The sequence below is a fragment of the Centrocercus urophasianus genome, unplaced genomic scaffold, assembly GCF_019232065.1.
Source record: "Centrocercus urophasianus isolate 14NV4802_14NV808 unplaced genomic scaffold, USGS_Curo_1.0 seq_40, whole genome shotgun sequence".
Taxonomy (NCBI): Eukaryota; Metazoa; Chordata; class Aves; order Galliformes; family Phasianidae; genus Centrocercus; species Centrocercus urophasianus.
Genome location: NW_024884978.1, coordinates 5,228,188 through 5,242,170, shown reverse-complemented (window position 1 = coordinate 5,242,170; position 13,983 = coordinate 5,228,188). Strand labels below are relative to the sequence as shown.

The 13,983-nt window shown below is 49.8% G+C and overlaps 2 protein-coding genes across 5 annotated transcripts; one reads left to right on the top strand and one right to left on the bottom strand.

Moving 5' to 3' along the window:
- Nucleotides 1-171: 171 nt before the first annotated feature.
- Nucleotides 172-7,833, top strand: MIF4GD (MIF4G domain containing). Of its 3 annotated transcripts, none has more exons than XM_042832955.1 (6): nucleotides 172-258; nucleotides 2,175-2,311; nucleotides 3,052-3,161; nucleotides 3,451-3,606; nucleotides 4,323-4,415; nucleotides 5,620-7,833. In XM_042832955.1, the coding sequence occupies exons 2-6, from the start codon at nucleotides 2,230-2,232 to the stop codon at nucleotides 5,845-5,847; spliced, it is 669 nt and encodes a 222-aa protein (XP_042688889.1). In that variant the 5' UTR covers nucleotides 172-258; nucleotides 2,175-2,229; the 3' UTR covers nucleotides 5,848-7,833. The 3 variants fall into 3 exon arrangements, with proteins under 3 accessions (XP_042688889.1, XP_042688887.1, XP_042688888.1); XM_042832953.1 differs by having other exon boundaries at nucleotides 2,989-3,161; XM_042832954.1 differs by lacking the exon at nucleotides 172-258 and adding an exon at nucleotides 489-1,077 and having other exon boundaries at nucleotides 2,989-3,161.
- On the bottom strand, nucleotides 6,056-13,969 carry MRPS7 (mitochondrial ribosomal protein S7). Of its 2 annotated transcripts, XM_042832957.1 has the most exons (6): nucleotides 13,720-13,969; nucleotides 10,022-10,213; nucleotides 9,660-9,723; nucleotides 8,959-9,126; nucleotides 7,839-7,953; nucleotides 7,387-7,532 (listed from the first exon to the last, which is right to left on the bottom strand). In XM_042832957.1, the coding sequence occupies exons 1-6, from the start codon at nucleotides 13,773-13,775 to the stop codon at nucleotides 7,471-7,473; spliced, it is 657 nt and encodes a 218-aa protein (XP_042688891.1). In that variant the 5' UTR covers nucleotides 13,776-13,969; the 3' UTR covers nucleotides 7,387-7,470. The 2 variants fall into 2 exon arrangements, with proteins under 2 accessions (XP_042688890.1, XP_042688891.1); XM_042832956.1 differs by lacking the exon at nucleotides 7,839-7,953 and having other exon boundaries at nucleotides 6,056-7,532; nucleotides 13,720-13,964.
- Nucleotides 13,970-13,983: the final 14 nt, after the last annotated feature.

Below are 13,983 nucleotides of genomic sequence, written 5' to 3'. Positions count from 1 at the left end.
CGGGGAGGAGCGGCGCCGGCGCCGGCCCCGCCCCGCCGTGGCCCTGTGCTGCCGGCTGTGGCGCTGCAGGCGCTCGCCCGGCCCGGCCCTCGCCCTGCCCCCTCCCGCCCTTCCCCGTCTCGGGCGAGGAAATGACCTAAGAGGAAACCCGGGGCGGTGTCGGCGCAGCGGGTCCGGGGCGCCGCGGTGATGGCGCTGCGTTCCGCGGTCCGCCCTGCGCAGCCTCGGAGGCTGGAGGAGCAAGGGGCGGCCCGGCAGGTCGGTGCGGCCGCGCCCGGTCCTTCCCCCCCCCCCCCCCCCCCCCCGCGCCCTGCCAGGAGCTCCCCGGGACCGTCCAACCCCGTTCTGTCCCCGGGGCCGCTGGGCCTGAGTGAGGGTTGGGAGTCCGGCGACTAGGAGGCGGTGTCGGGACCGGGCGACACTGGGTGCTCCGGACGGCCGCGGGTGGCCACGGCTCGGTGGTGGGAAAGGAGGCTCGCTGCTCTCCTCCCCGCCGCTGTGATGGTTCGCACCTGGCGGGGTACCAGGCCCTGGCGGGTCAGGAGTGCTCACCCCAACCACGTCCCTCCAGATCGCACTAAGATGGCTTATCACGGTGTGCTTTCGGTAGGATACTTGGAGATAACTGTGCTAAGGGCACTGCCGCCAGGCTGACAGACCAAGCGGCAAGATCTCACTCTGGTGCTGCTTTTATGCTCACGCCTTTCAGGTTGCTCTGGGCAGGGTTACTTGGCGCTGCACAAAGTGGCCGTTCCGCCCCCGAGGATCCCGTGAAGCTCTCGGGGAGGCAGAGGGCGGTGACGGCGGAGACGCTGCCGGACGGGCTCAGATTTGTGCTGCCTCACTGCCCTGCCACGCTTTGGCTAGGTTTTCGCCATGGGCTGTGCTGTCGGTAGGACGTGGGCCTGCCGGTGAGCTCAGGCTGCCATGAAGAGCGGTTTGAGTGCAGGTACACAGAGAGAGAACAGTGCAAATAGGGGACAGCTTAGATTGGAAGGGGTCTTCCTGCTGGACACGGTGTAGGGGTGCCCAGCTGTTGTGAATCCATCTGGGAGGAAACGTTAGTGCAGTCTGGAGGTAAGTAATAGTATGCAGAGGAAAGCTGTGAGTGCTGTAGGTTTGTGGCAGCCCCGATGGGGCAGGGTCTGCCATGGGCCTCCCTAAAAGGCACCAAGGAGGGCAGACCTGGGCCTCTTCTGTGCCAGCAAGCTTTGCCGAATGCTGTGGGTTGTTAATGTGTTGTGCCACAGCTTTGTGGAAAGGAGAGCATCCGTGGGTCAGGCTGTTTGTGATCCGTCGATGCGCCTCTAAAGGGCAACAAGCTCTTCAGCTTTAATTGTGGAAGGGAACTTTTGCACAGAGCAGTGAGCAACAGATGAGGAATTTCAAAGAGCTGGCAAAACTAATTTGTTAAATTGCCTTCTCCCTGTTTGTGCTGCAGGTCTGGTAGCCTGGCATTTTTCATCCTGCAGAATGTCTTGTGTGTGTCAGAGGAAACCCTGCCTCTGTGCCGTATCTACCCTCTTGCCATCTTTGCTGCCTCACAAACCAGCAAAAAATTAATCTAGAGATTATTCAACACTGCAGAGAGCTGCAAAAAGATGAGATAGAAGCCGTGCTGGAATTTGGCTGAACATTTTCCGGTGTTCTGCTGTGTTCTGGGAGTTGAAGGGACCTCATTCCGTTGCAGGAGGAGAGTGTGGATTGGATTGCTTAGGTGTTGGTTTTGAATCTTCCCAGGCTTTGTGTGAAATCATCTGAATTGCTGTTTCAAAGGCACAAAAGAGTGGCTGCATGGAGTGCTCCTGCATACGTACTTCTCCTTGGTGTAACCACAGGGAAGCCTTCTGGACGAAGACAGTTATTTTGGGGGATTGATTTGGTGTGCTGTCCTTAAATCTGCAAATCAATAGACTGATTTTCACATCAGAAGAATGTAAGATGCAGCCCAAAAGTTCCTTGTCATAAGCTAGTAGGAAGCAAGACTTAAAAAAATGTGGGAATTGGTCTTTGCCCAGACTTAGGGCTGGAGCTGGATGCTGTATTAACAGGATACTTCTTATTCTCTGGAGGGCTGAGGTAGAAGTCTGGGCTCCAGGACTGGATGGGACTTGCCAGGCTAGGTGGAGGTCTGGGCTCTCTGGCCAACTAAGTCCTGTTTGCTCTTTTCACAGGGGCTGCTGCTAGCACATCTGTTCCCCTGATTCTTGCTGTTGGAGGAAGCCAGTCATGGGGGAAACAGGCAAAGAAGAGTATAAAATACAGTCGTTTGACATTGAGACTCAGAAGCTGCTGAAAACAGCACTCAAAGGTCAGCAGGTTTTTTCTAGCTTTTCTACCACACTCAGCTTGGCTCACTGGTGTGGCTAGATACTTGGGCCCCTTCTGCTGTCACCAATTGCTAAGCGTAGAAAAGCTGTTTCATAAACGCTGTTGATACGGGACTGAATCCCTCCAGGAGGTTCTTTGTTCCCTGCCTTTTCTCTCCCACCTCTACCTTATTGTTGAATCGTGGGCTAGCTGTTCAAATCCAGGTTCTCAGAGGACCATGCTCATCATAGTGCTTTTCTCTCATCACTGGTGCCTTCTTCTCTTGTTCTCACTCAGCATCTCTCTTCAGATCTTGCCCCTCACTCTTCTCTCTGTGCCCAGTTTCTGCACCCTGTCCCCCAGTGTCTCCTGCTCACAGGTCATGTCTCTATTCAAAGCCTGGTGGGAATTTGCTTATCTGTCTGCCACTAGCCCAACTTCAAAGCAGTGCTGGGACTTCAGATACAGATCAACTTCTTGCCTCCCTTCATTACCATGTTTTTCTCCATCACTTTTGCATCTTTATGGCTGTGTCCAGCCTGAAAAGCCTGTGCAGTTGTTGGAGGTGGTATCTCCAAAGCAGATGGTGTGCAAGAGGGACTGTGGGAGTGAGCATGAGTTTTTGTACCATATGACATAGTTGTATGGTGCTCCATGCCAACCTTGGTTACTTCCCAGGTATGTTGGAGCAAGCAAGGCACAAGAAATATTGGATCCAGACAGTATTTCTCCTCTCTACAGACCCCAGCAATGTGGACCTGGACAAAGTGGCCAATGTTATAGTTGACCAGTCCCTCAAAGACTGTGTGTTCAGCAAAGAGGCAGGGCGCATCTGCTACACCATCATCCAGGTAAGAGATATTTGTGTCTGGACAGTAAAATGTTGCTAACCTGTGCTAGGCCAGGACATCTTCTAGCCCTGCACTCTGACTCTTCAGCTAGCATCTCCCTTCTTCCACTTGGCCCCTGCACTGGCAGGATACAGATGTGCAGCTGGTGGGTGCAGACAGCTGCAGCCTTTCTATGTCTCTGGGCATCACAGGAGGGTATCAGGATGGTCCTGCAACATCCAAATCCCCATCCCCCCTGCCCCTCTCTGCCCCAGTTTCATCCCTCCATCCTGCTTTTGTGGGGTCTTAGGCAGAGAGCAAACAGGTCGGCCAGAGCATCTTCCGGAGGAGCCTGCTGAACCGGCTGCAGCAGGAGTACAAGGACAGAGAGGATTTGCGCAACCGGTCGCTGCAGGCGTGGATCTGCTATGTCACATTCATCTGCAACATCTTTGACTACCTGAAGGTAAGGAGCCAGAGCAGGAGTACCTGGCTGAAGGGTACCAGAGGGGCCCAGGGCAGAAGTGTCAAACGTGTGTTACAACATCCCAGGGCCACAGCTCAGCAGAGTGGGACTAAAGCCAGTTCTCAGAATGAGGATGCTCCCAGGTTATTGCTACACACGAGCAAGTAATCAGCCTTGAAGAGGCAGAGGTGGCTCTGGGGACAGTCACAAAGTCTGAGCTACTGTGTTTCATACCTGGTGTTTGAAATCCCCTCATTTAACCTGTTCTGAATATCCTAGATCAAACTAGTTGCTGTTAAGTCTAAGGGTAACTGCATTTTGTTTAGTCACTTAGGTGATCAAATAATTTCTAACCCACATAATAATGGAATTTATCTGCAAGCCTTTGCTGCAGTGTGTGCTTTAGATGCCTGCTTGGTGTGGATGTAAAAGTGATGCAATTCCTGCAGACAGGAAGAATGCTGATACAAGAAGTGTATTTCCCATAACTACCTGTTTACATTTAAAAATAGATGTTTCCTCATCGCTTGTTGAGTTTCTGTGGCTGTTGGAGAGTCAAAAGTCTGGTTTTCTATGTAAATAACACCATTACTGCATTTGGCAGCACAGTTTTTTTCCCTTCTTTGAAATGCAGCAAGAGAAGAATTATCTAAAATAGCCGAAGAGACTCTTCCCCTTCTGCCACCAAGCTGACAATAGCTCCTGCCTCTTTACAGGTGAACAACATGCCCATGATGGCTTTGGTGAACCCTGTTTACGACTGTCTGTTCCGACTAGCACAGCATGATAGCCTGCAGAAGGAAGAAGAGGTGAGGAGGGTTGGTCATGTACCCTTTGTTCAGTTAAGGACAAGCAAAAAGCACAGCTCTAGGGGGTGAAGAGAGCTTTACGGCCAGGCAGGAGCCTTCCTCCCCATTACATGCTGGAAGTAAACCTACTGGACAAGAGGGCTTGCACTGCAGAAGGAAGCAGGATGGAGGTGCTAATTGTGGTTCCTTTGCCCATGCTACACATCCTTCTCTTGCATAGCTTTTTTTTTTCCCTGTGGCTATGTCATTACTGGCTGCAGACTGCTGCAGAGACCCAGCAGCACAGACAATCCTTGAGATAAGGGATGTCTAGCATTCTGCAAGTTCATCTCCCATCATACAAGAAAAACGTAACTACTGTCTCTTATTTTCACAGAAAGCAGCTGCTTTTCTGGCAACCCCAGTTGCTGGACATCTGGAAAAGCAGCTGTCAGACTGATGTACTGGGGCACTGCAGCCATGGGAGGTGATGGCAGATACTGCAGTGGCTGCATGCCTACAGAGTTTCTGTGTGTGTCCTGCAGGTCTCAGTGACATGCACAATGTTTTGTGTAGCTGCTGCTCATCCGTCTGGGCCTGCAGAGCTGATGCTGTGCCAAATGCCAGCAGGCTCCAGGCTCTTCTGGAATTGTAGCTTTATATGTGTCTGGTCAGCATATAGAGGTGCAGAAACATACTCAGGGCATGTTTGAGCTGCCCATGGATTACTGTAAAGTGTATGAGACCTTGGATGGGGCCCTTTGTTGTTTTTTTTTTCCTCAGCACAAATCTCCCATCCCTGTGATTCACTGACTTACCCCTCCTATCCAAAGATTCAGTCTGTGCCCATTTCCTGTACATCTCCTGACTTTCTAGGATTTCTAGAAAGTGTTCCACCTATTTCCCTCTGTTCTTACTCCAGCTTCTGCCTTCAGTCTTGCCAACTCGTTCTGCATCCTGCAGAAAGGTAAAACTATTAATGGTTCATTTTTCTGGCAATTTTGCTCACAAGGTAGGGGATTTCAGGATGTGTTTTCCCAGCACTTTCCAGACATTCAGCCTTCTGGATCACAGCAACTTGAGGGAACAGAACTGTCACCTCTTGAAAATTCAGAGCAGAAGGAGCAGCATGAGTTGATCCAGAAGTGACTGATGGGGCCTCCAGTGATACACCAAAGTTCTTAATTCCTTTGTACTCAACCATCTCCTTCTCTTCCCTCTGAAGGTGGACTGCTTGGTCCTACAGCTCCACCGCATTGGTGAACAGCTGGAGAAGATGAACTCCCAGCGGATGGATGAGCTCTTCTCACTCCTTCGAGATGGCTTCCTTTTACAGGAGGGGCTCAGCTCCCTGTCACAGCTCCTGCTGCTGGAGATCATTGAGTTTCGGGCTGCTGACTGGAAGATGACAGATGCTGCCCAGAAATATTATTATAGCGAAGTGACAGATTAAGCCCTCTACAGCAGAGGTGGAGAGATGTCCACAGCACTTTCACCAGCAAGCTTCATACCAAGTTTGAATTTCTTTTTTTAAGCACTTCTTGTAAATAGGATTTATCCTGGCTAAAGCCTCTGGGTATTTAACTGTCATCTATCAGTCTGTGACCGGTGCTAGCCTGATTTTGGATATTTAGGCAGGGGGGCACACTGAAACCAGCAAGTTCTTCCACTCATTTTGTTTAATGATGGGCTGCTGCCAGCAGAAGGCAAGGAAGGCTTAAACCAGCATTTTATACAAGTATTAAGGAAAGCTGAGAGCATGGTGGTTGAGCCAAGAGCCAACACTGCTGAGGGAGGCAAAGGAGAAATGTTTCACAGCTCACAGTCCCAGACCAGGTTGTTTAGGAAAAGTTACAGAAAATACTGTGGTCAGATACATCACAAATAGCTCACCAAATTGCTGCTTTCCACTGATTACTTCCAGCAGACTGGCAGTATCTGCATAGGTGTATGACTGTGGGTTGTTAGCTACCAATATCTGCTGGCAGTCTTCAGCAGGATAAGGGTTCTCGAGCACATGTAGCTAGAAACAAGCTTTTTTTATATGTTTTATACAGTAACTGTTCTGGGTCTTTTCAAAATCTATTAAGGTTCAAGTATGGTATGTTTGTATATGGTATGAGAATAAGAATGGGGAAGGAAGAAAGAAAACAAAATAGTCTATTGGGTGTCTTTTGTAATAAAAGTTTTCCACTAACATGTGCTCTGCTTTCTCTCTGAGCATCTGCTGAGATGTAAGCAATACTAAAAAGTTGGTCCTGACTGAGGCAAGAAGGTTGTGATGTTAATTATTTCTTCCCGAATAGAATGACAGAGGGGGTTCATGCAACCAGAGAAGCTGGAAAGAACAGTGTGCGATTGAAGCAACAGACAAAGGTTTGGAATCAAGAAACCTTCTCCATAAAGCATTGGTATTATTTTTTTTCTGTTAACATCTCCCTGACATCCATGCAATGTTGCTGATGAGCAGAACTGAAAGTCAAGGCTAGTTATGGTGCGGGAAAAAACCCTCCAGATCTGCTCTTTCCTACTTATGCAGCCAGAAAGAGAAAAATGTTGCTGCAAGAGCAGAGATTTAAAAGTCTCTAGGAAACACATTAAGTAGAATATTTTGTACAGCGTTGCATCTAAAGCTTGTCTCCACAGGAAAGTGATTACGAAAAACGAGTATATCTGTGCAGGGATCAGTAACTACTTCAGATTCCCCCTTTTCCCATCCAGATAAGCACAAAGCAAATGAACTGTGTGGGGACTAGAGAAACTTTCCTTGGCTTAGTTCAGAAGCTGTCCAGAAGGGATTTTCCACCTTTCCCTCTAATCCCCAGCTTCTCTCAACCAGGTGGCCCTGGGACTCCGCTCCCCAGGTCTTGAGAGCAGTGACAGAGCTCTGCAGTGTGTGCACCCCGTGCAGCGGCCCTACCACCAGCGGAAGTGGGCATAAGCCCGGTTGGCCTCTGCCATCTTGTGCAGCACATGCTTCTTCTTGATGATGGGTCCTTCGTTGTTGAAGGCCTGGATCAGCTCCTCGGAGAGCTTCTCAGGCATCAGCGTCCGGCGGTGCTTGTTCTCCCTGCACTCAGTGATTAACCACTTCATGGCCAAGAAGCGCTTCCGGTTGTCCTTCAAAGGCACCGGGACCTGGGACACATTTAAACCACAACAGTTACTGTACAGAGAGCGACAGCAGCCTGTACTGTTACCTTTGATCTTTTCTGCTACGGTGACCTAAGTCAGAGCTTTGGAGCTTCTACTCAAGTGCCATGATGTAGCAAAGAGGGTGGGACCGCTAGCGCTAGTACTGCCGATTCTTTTGCTGCCTTCCACTGATCTCTGACTCCTTAGGCAATGTTTGCTTCATATCTGTCTTAGTTCCACTGAAATCAGTTTTTCCTCAAAGTTTTCACTATGTTTGGCATTAAAAGAAAAACAAAACTGATAACCCACCATTGTTTATACTTATTGCTGAGCAGTTCCAAGGACATTCCTGCTCCTCAGCTTCTTGTATTGCTCTGCCAGCAAGGAGACTGGGAAGAGACAGGCCCAGGGCAGCTGATCCAAACTGAATAAAGAGGTATTCCATACCATATGACATCATGCAAATATAAGGGAGCAGTTAGCTGGGCAGAGGCTGCTGCTTGGGGACTGGCTGGGCATTGGCTGTTGGGTGGTAAGCAATTGCTTTTGTGTATCCCTTTTTTTTTGTCTATGTATATACATATATACATATATGTATATATGTATATATATGTATGTATAAATACTGTTATTTTCTTTCACTTTTTTTTTCTTAGTAAATAGTCTTCATCTCAATCCACAAATTCCACTGCATTTTGTCCTAATTCTCTCCCCAATCTCACTGGGGTGGGAAGGGGGAGGGGGTAAGTGAATCATTGTGTAGTACTTAGCTATCTGCTGGGTTAAATCACAACAATATCCTACTTCTTATCTAGTCAGAGAAACCGACTAATGCCTCTAAGGGAATCACAGAATGGCCAGGGTTGGAAGGGACCTCGAGGATCATGGAACTCCAACCCTCCTGCCACATGCAGGGACACCAACCTCTCCCTTTAACACTAGACCAGGCTTCCCAGGGTCCCATCCAATCTGGCCTTGAACACCTCCAGGGACAGGGCATCCACAATCTCTCTGGGCAGCTGTTCCAGCACCTCACCACTCTCATAGCAAAGAACTTGCCCCTGACATCCAACCTAAATTTTCCCCTCCCTCCACTTAAAACCCATTTCCCCTTGTCCTGCTGTTATCTACCCTTTCAAAGAGTTGATTCCCTTCCTGTTTGTAGGCTCCCTTTAGGTACTGAAAGGCTGCAATGATGTCTTTTCTCCCGACTGAACAAGCCCAGCTCTCTCAGTCTGTCTTCATCAGAAATTACCATGCTCACAGGCTAGGGCTGTAATCCTGGATAGGTGTCGTTTTAATCCAGATTGCAAACTGCTTTTCTTCCTGGGGAAGAGGAATGGCTGAGCTGAAGGGGTAGCAACTAACACATTTGCTTCCCTAGCTAACTCTCCCCTGACCAGATGTGCTCAAGACCCCCTCATATCACCTGGTAGGTTTTGCCACCTCTTGTGATGTTGCTGAGTCCAATGATAGGCTGGCAGTTTTTCAGAGCCTGGTGGAAAATGACATAAGGGTTGCATTCAACTGTCTCCTTCTCATCATCTGGAGCTCTGTGGTACTTTTCCAGTTGCTTCCTCTTAATGTTCTCTAAAGTCTTGAGATAAAGTCAAGAAAGGAGATAGGCAGAGCAGATAGATTATCCCATGGAATTATACCACTTTTTCAAGAATTCCATATACAATTGAACCTACAGCTGGTTTTTTAGTCCTACAGGTAACAGGCCCATCAGGGATTCTCTTACTCAAGTAATTTTACTTCACTTTCTTCCAGATTCTCAGTATCTTCCTTAGACATTGCATTTGAGGTGAGGAGGTCAAGTAGCATGACCTGGGACAGGTGCTGAGGGAGGGATGGGAAAAAGCAGAGACAGCAATATGGATCTGTGTGCGTGAAGCATCTTCTCCTCCAAAGCCTGGTGTTCAGGATCCCACAGCCTATGTAATTAGCAGTTTGGGCAACACATATCCCCATTTTAAGAGCTGGAACAACACCAGCTAATACCAATTATTGTAGGTCAGAGCAGGGGTTGAAAATGTGTCATACAAGTGACACATTTGTGGGCCTTCATTGGAAAGCATACAGAATATAAGGCATTAAGAGTTAGAAGGAAGAAGCATGAGCACTCACCTGAGCCATGAGGCTTCTGGCCAGCACTTTATTTCCATCCTTCATCATCATATTGGTGAATTTACTGTGAACACAAAAGCAATCTGATTTAAATTCTCAGTTTATCACTTGCAAAATAAGTGTCTCCACCCTTGCGTTTTTCACATGCTTAAGTCTGGGCGCTGCTAGATCTGCTTAAACTATCTCTAATCACTATCAGTTAATAGACTGGCTTTGTGGGAAAAGATTAACTCAAAAAAGAGATTGTGCTGTTACAGAAGGCAACGTGCAGCACAGCAAAAAAAAGGCCAAGAAGGATAGTCCAGCTCCCAAGTATCTGGCTCCATAGGACCTAGTTTAACAGAGATGGTGCTTCCTCTGACCTGATCATAGGGTCGCTGAAAACGGAGCTGGAGATACTAGGAGGAGCTGCTTTTATGGGACGAACAGCCTTAAGCTCTTGCTTTTCCTTTTCCTCTTCAGACAGCTCATTAAAAGGTTTCTGATACAATTCTTTGTTCACTTCTGGCTCTAGGAAGCTGGGATTGTAGCGACTCCATCTCACCTGTGCCAACCTGCAAAGACCAAGAAGGAAGATTGTAAATCAACACCTGGTATGTCTCAGATGGGAGCAGGATAGCCATGAGAACACATCTTGGAAATCCCTATTAAATCATAGAATCATAGAATCAAAGGTTGGAAACAACCTACAAGATCATCTAGTCCAACCGTCTCCTTATCACCATTGCCACCACCAGCACTAAACCACATCACGCAGCACGTCCTCCAGACACCTCTTGAACACTGCCAGGGACAGCGACTCCACCACCCCTCTGGGCAGCCATTCCAGTGCCTGACCACTCTCTGAGAGAAAAAGTTTTTCCTTATGTCTAATCTAAACCTCCTCTGATACAACTTGTGGCCATTACCCCGTGTCCTGCTCATTGCCTGGGAGAAGAGGCGAAATCCCTCTTCACCACAACCTCCCTTCAGGAGGTTGTAGAGTGCAATGAGGTCTCCCCTGAACCTCCTCTGCTCCAGACTGAACAATCCCAGCTCCCTCAGCCGCTCCTCATAAGACTTGTGCTCCAGACCCCTCACCAGTTTTGCTGCCCTTCTCTGGACATGCTCCAGGACAATATCTTTCCTGTAGCAAGGGGCCCAAAACTGAGCACAGTACTCGAGGTGCAGCCTCACCAGTGCTGAGTACAGGGGATGCTCACCTCCCTGCTCCTGCTGGCTGCACCATTTCTAATGCAGGCCAGGATACCATTGGCCCTCTTGGCCACCTGGGCATACTGTCGGCTCATGTTCAGCCGAGCATCAACCAACACCCCCAGGTCCCTTTCCTTTTCACAGTCATCCAGCCACTCATCCCCAGTCCTACAACTCTGCATGGGGTTGTTGTGCCCAAAGTGCAGGACCCAACACTTGGCCTTGTTGAACCTCATCCCATTCACCTCAGCCCAGCGGTCCAGCCTGTCTAAATCCCTCTGAAGGGCCTCCCTGCCCTCAGGAAGATCGACACCACCTCCCAGCTTGGTGTCATCTGCAAATTTACTGAGGGTACACTTAATCCCCTCATCTAAGTCATCAATAAAGATATTAAATAAGACGGGCCCCAGTACCGACCCCTGGGGGACACCAGTTGAAACGGGTCGCCAGCTGGAATTCACTCCATTCACCACGACCCGCTAGACACAGCCTTCTAGCCAGTTCCTTACCCATAGAAGTGTATATCTGTTCAGACCACGGGCAGCCAGTTCCCCCAGAAGAAGCCTATGAGGGATGTGTCAAAGGCTTTGCTGAAGTCTAGGAAGATGTATTATCGATGGATATTAAGATATTATAATCACAAAATAAACAAGAGAGTTAGGCGAAGTAGACTGTGATAACAAAAGAGAATAAATGCAAGGCTTATGCTGGGCCCCTTATGCTGGGCTCACCCACAAAACACCAGAAGAGGTGATCTCCAGACGAGATCCTTCTCCACTGGTAGCCAGCTCTTCAATAGGTCTAGGAGGGGTGCAGCCAGTCTCCACCCCTTCCGGCAGCACAGGTGAATTGCCTTCACCTGTGCTCCTGTGGCTGCCTCATGGCTCACCTCAGGTGATCAATCAGAGGTTCAGGCCGTGACTCAGCAGTTCCCATACACAAGACTGCATCAACAGCCCTTCCCTCATCTACCAGACTGGTCACCCAGTCACAGAAGGAGATGAGGTTGGTCAAGCACGACCTGCCTTTCACAAACCTGTGCTGGCTGGGCCTGATGCCCTGGACACAGTGCACATGCCGTGCAATCTCATCCAAGATGATTTGCTCCATAACCTTCCCTGGTAACGAGGTCAGGGTAACAGGCCTATAGTTCCCCAGATCCTCCTTATGGCCCTTCTTGAAGATGGAAGGCACATCAGCAAGCCTCCAATCCTCTGGGACCTCACCAGTTAACCAGGAGCATTGATAGATGGCTGAGAGGGGCTCAGCAATCACCCCTGCCAGCTCCCTCAGCACCCGAGGGTGTAGTCAATCCATCCAGTCCCATGGACTTGTGACAGTCCAGACGGAGGAGGACCTCTCTGACTGCCTCCACCGGAACTGCTGGGGGCATCTTCTGAGCAGCGTCCCAGACTTCCAGATCGGGGCATAAAAAGCCCAGAGGATAACTGATCTGGCTATTAAAGGCAGATGTAAAGAAGGAATTGAGAACCTCAGCCCTCTCCTTGTCCTCAGTGACCACATTCCCTGCTGCATCAAGTATAGGATGAGAATTATCTTTGGTTCTTCTTTCACAATTGGTATATTTATAAAAGGATTTTTTATTGTCTTTTACTGCAGAGGCCAACCTGAGCTCAAGTTGGGCTTTCGCGTTCCTAACCTCCTCCCTGCATACCTTAGCTACTTCTCTGTAATCTCTCCAAGTAGCCTGCCTCCACCTTCATCACTCATTCACTCGCAACAGCAGAGCTGTAGACACTAATGTACAAGGGCAACACTGCGGCTGCAAAACAATCCCTGCACCACAAACACAGCAAACTGAATAGAAGCCAAGCACTGCAGCTCAGGAAGCTGCATGCTGACAATCACTGAGCTGAACACTGGAACAAATCAGTGCAACAAAAGCAAAGCGCAATGAACCTATCAGGTCAGCACTGCTCTGCAACAATGGCTGTACCTCACTCCCACTGGAGAGAAAAGTGCTGAGGGCTCACAGGCGGCAGCTGCAACATGTTGGGGTCCAGATAGTTTGCATAAATACATCAGTGCTAGTGGATTGGGGGGAGGAAGGGGATGAAGAATATTAGAACAGAAAAGCAGTGCAGAGGTACCTATGCCCTGACACAGCTGCACAGTAATCACAGGATCATTAAGGCTGGAAAAAGACCACTACGATCAGTAAGTCCAACCCCAACCCATCCCACCGTCATCCAAAATTAGTAACCATGTCCCTCAGTACAACATCTCAACGTTTCTTGAATGTTCTTGAACCCTCCAGGGATGGTGACTCCCCCACTCCCTGGGCAGCCCATTCCAGCACCTGAGCACTCCCTCACAGAAGTATTTCCTAACGTCCAACCTGAACCTGGCACAACGTGAGGCCGTTCCCTCCCGTCCTACCGCTGCTACGTGGGAGAAGAGGCTGAATCCCACCTCACCACAACCTCCCTGCAGGCACTTGTACAGCGCGATAAGGTCACCTCCGAACCTCCTCCTCTCCACACTAAATGATCCCAGCTCCCTCAGCATCCCTCCACAGGATTTCTGTTTCAGACCCTTCTCAGGTCCTTCTCTGCATGCGCTCCAGAACCTCAACGTCTTTCTTGTAGTGAGGGGCCCAAAACTGAGAGCAGTACTCAAGATGCGGCCTCGTCAGTGCTGAGCACGTTGGGATGATCGCCTCCCTGCTGCTGCTAGCTGTGCTACTTCTGATACAAGCCACGAAGCAACCTGGGCACCCTGCTGGTCCGTGTTCAGCCGGCCGTCAGCTCCCACCCCGCAGCCCTCCTGCGGGCAGCCCCACGCCTCACACTGCTGATACCGATGTTACCGCAGTGTGCGTCGCTCCCTGCTCGGCCGCACTCACCGAGGCAGCCATGCCCGCAGACTCGGGCGCAGCCCCGCCGCCGTGGGCGCCGCCATCTTGTGGTGCGCGCAGGACCGGGGACGGAGGCGACCCGGCCGCTCCTGCAGGAAAGAGAAGAAAAAGAAACCGCTCCAAAAAGCCGCATTCAGCTCAAAAAGAACATGAACCCCGTGGCAGCGCGGGACGTTTCCTCCCAGTGCTGCGGGCGGCAGCGGGATTCGAACACCGGAAGTTCGGAGTTACCTCACGGCACCGAACCCCTCC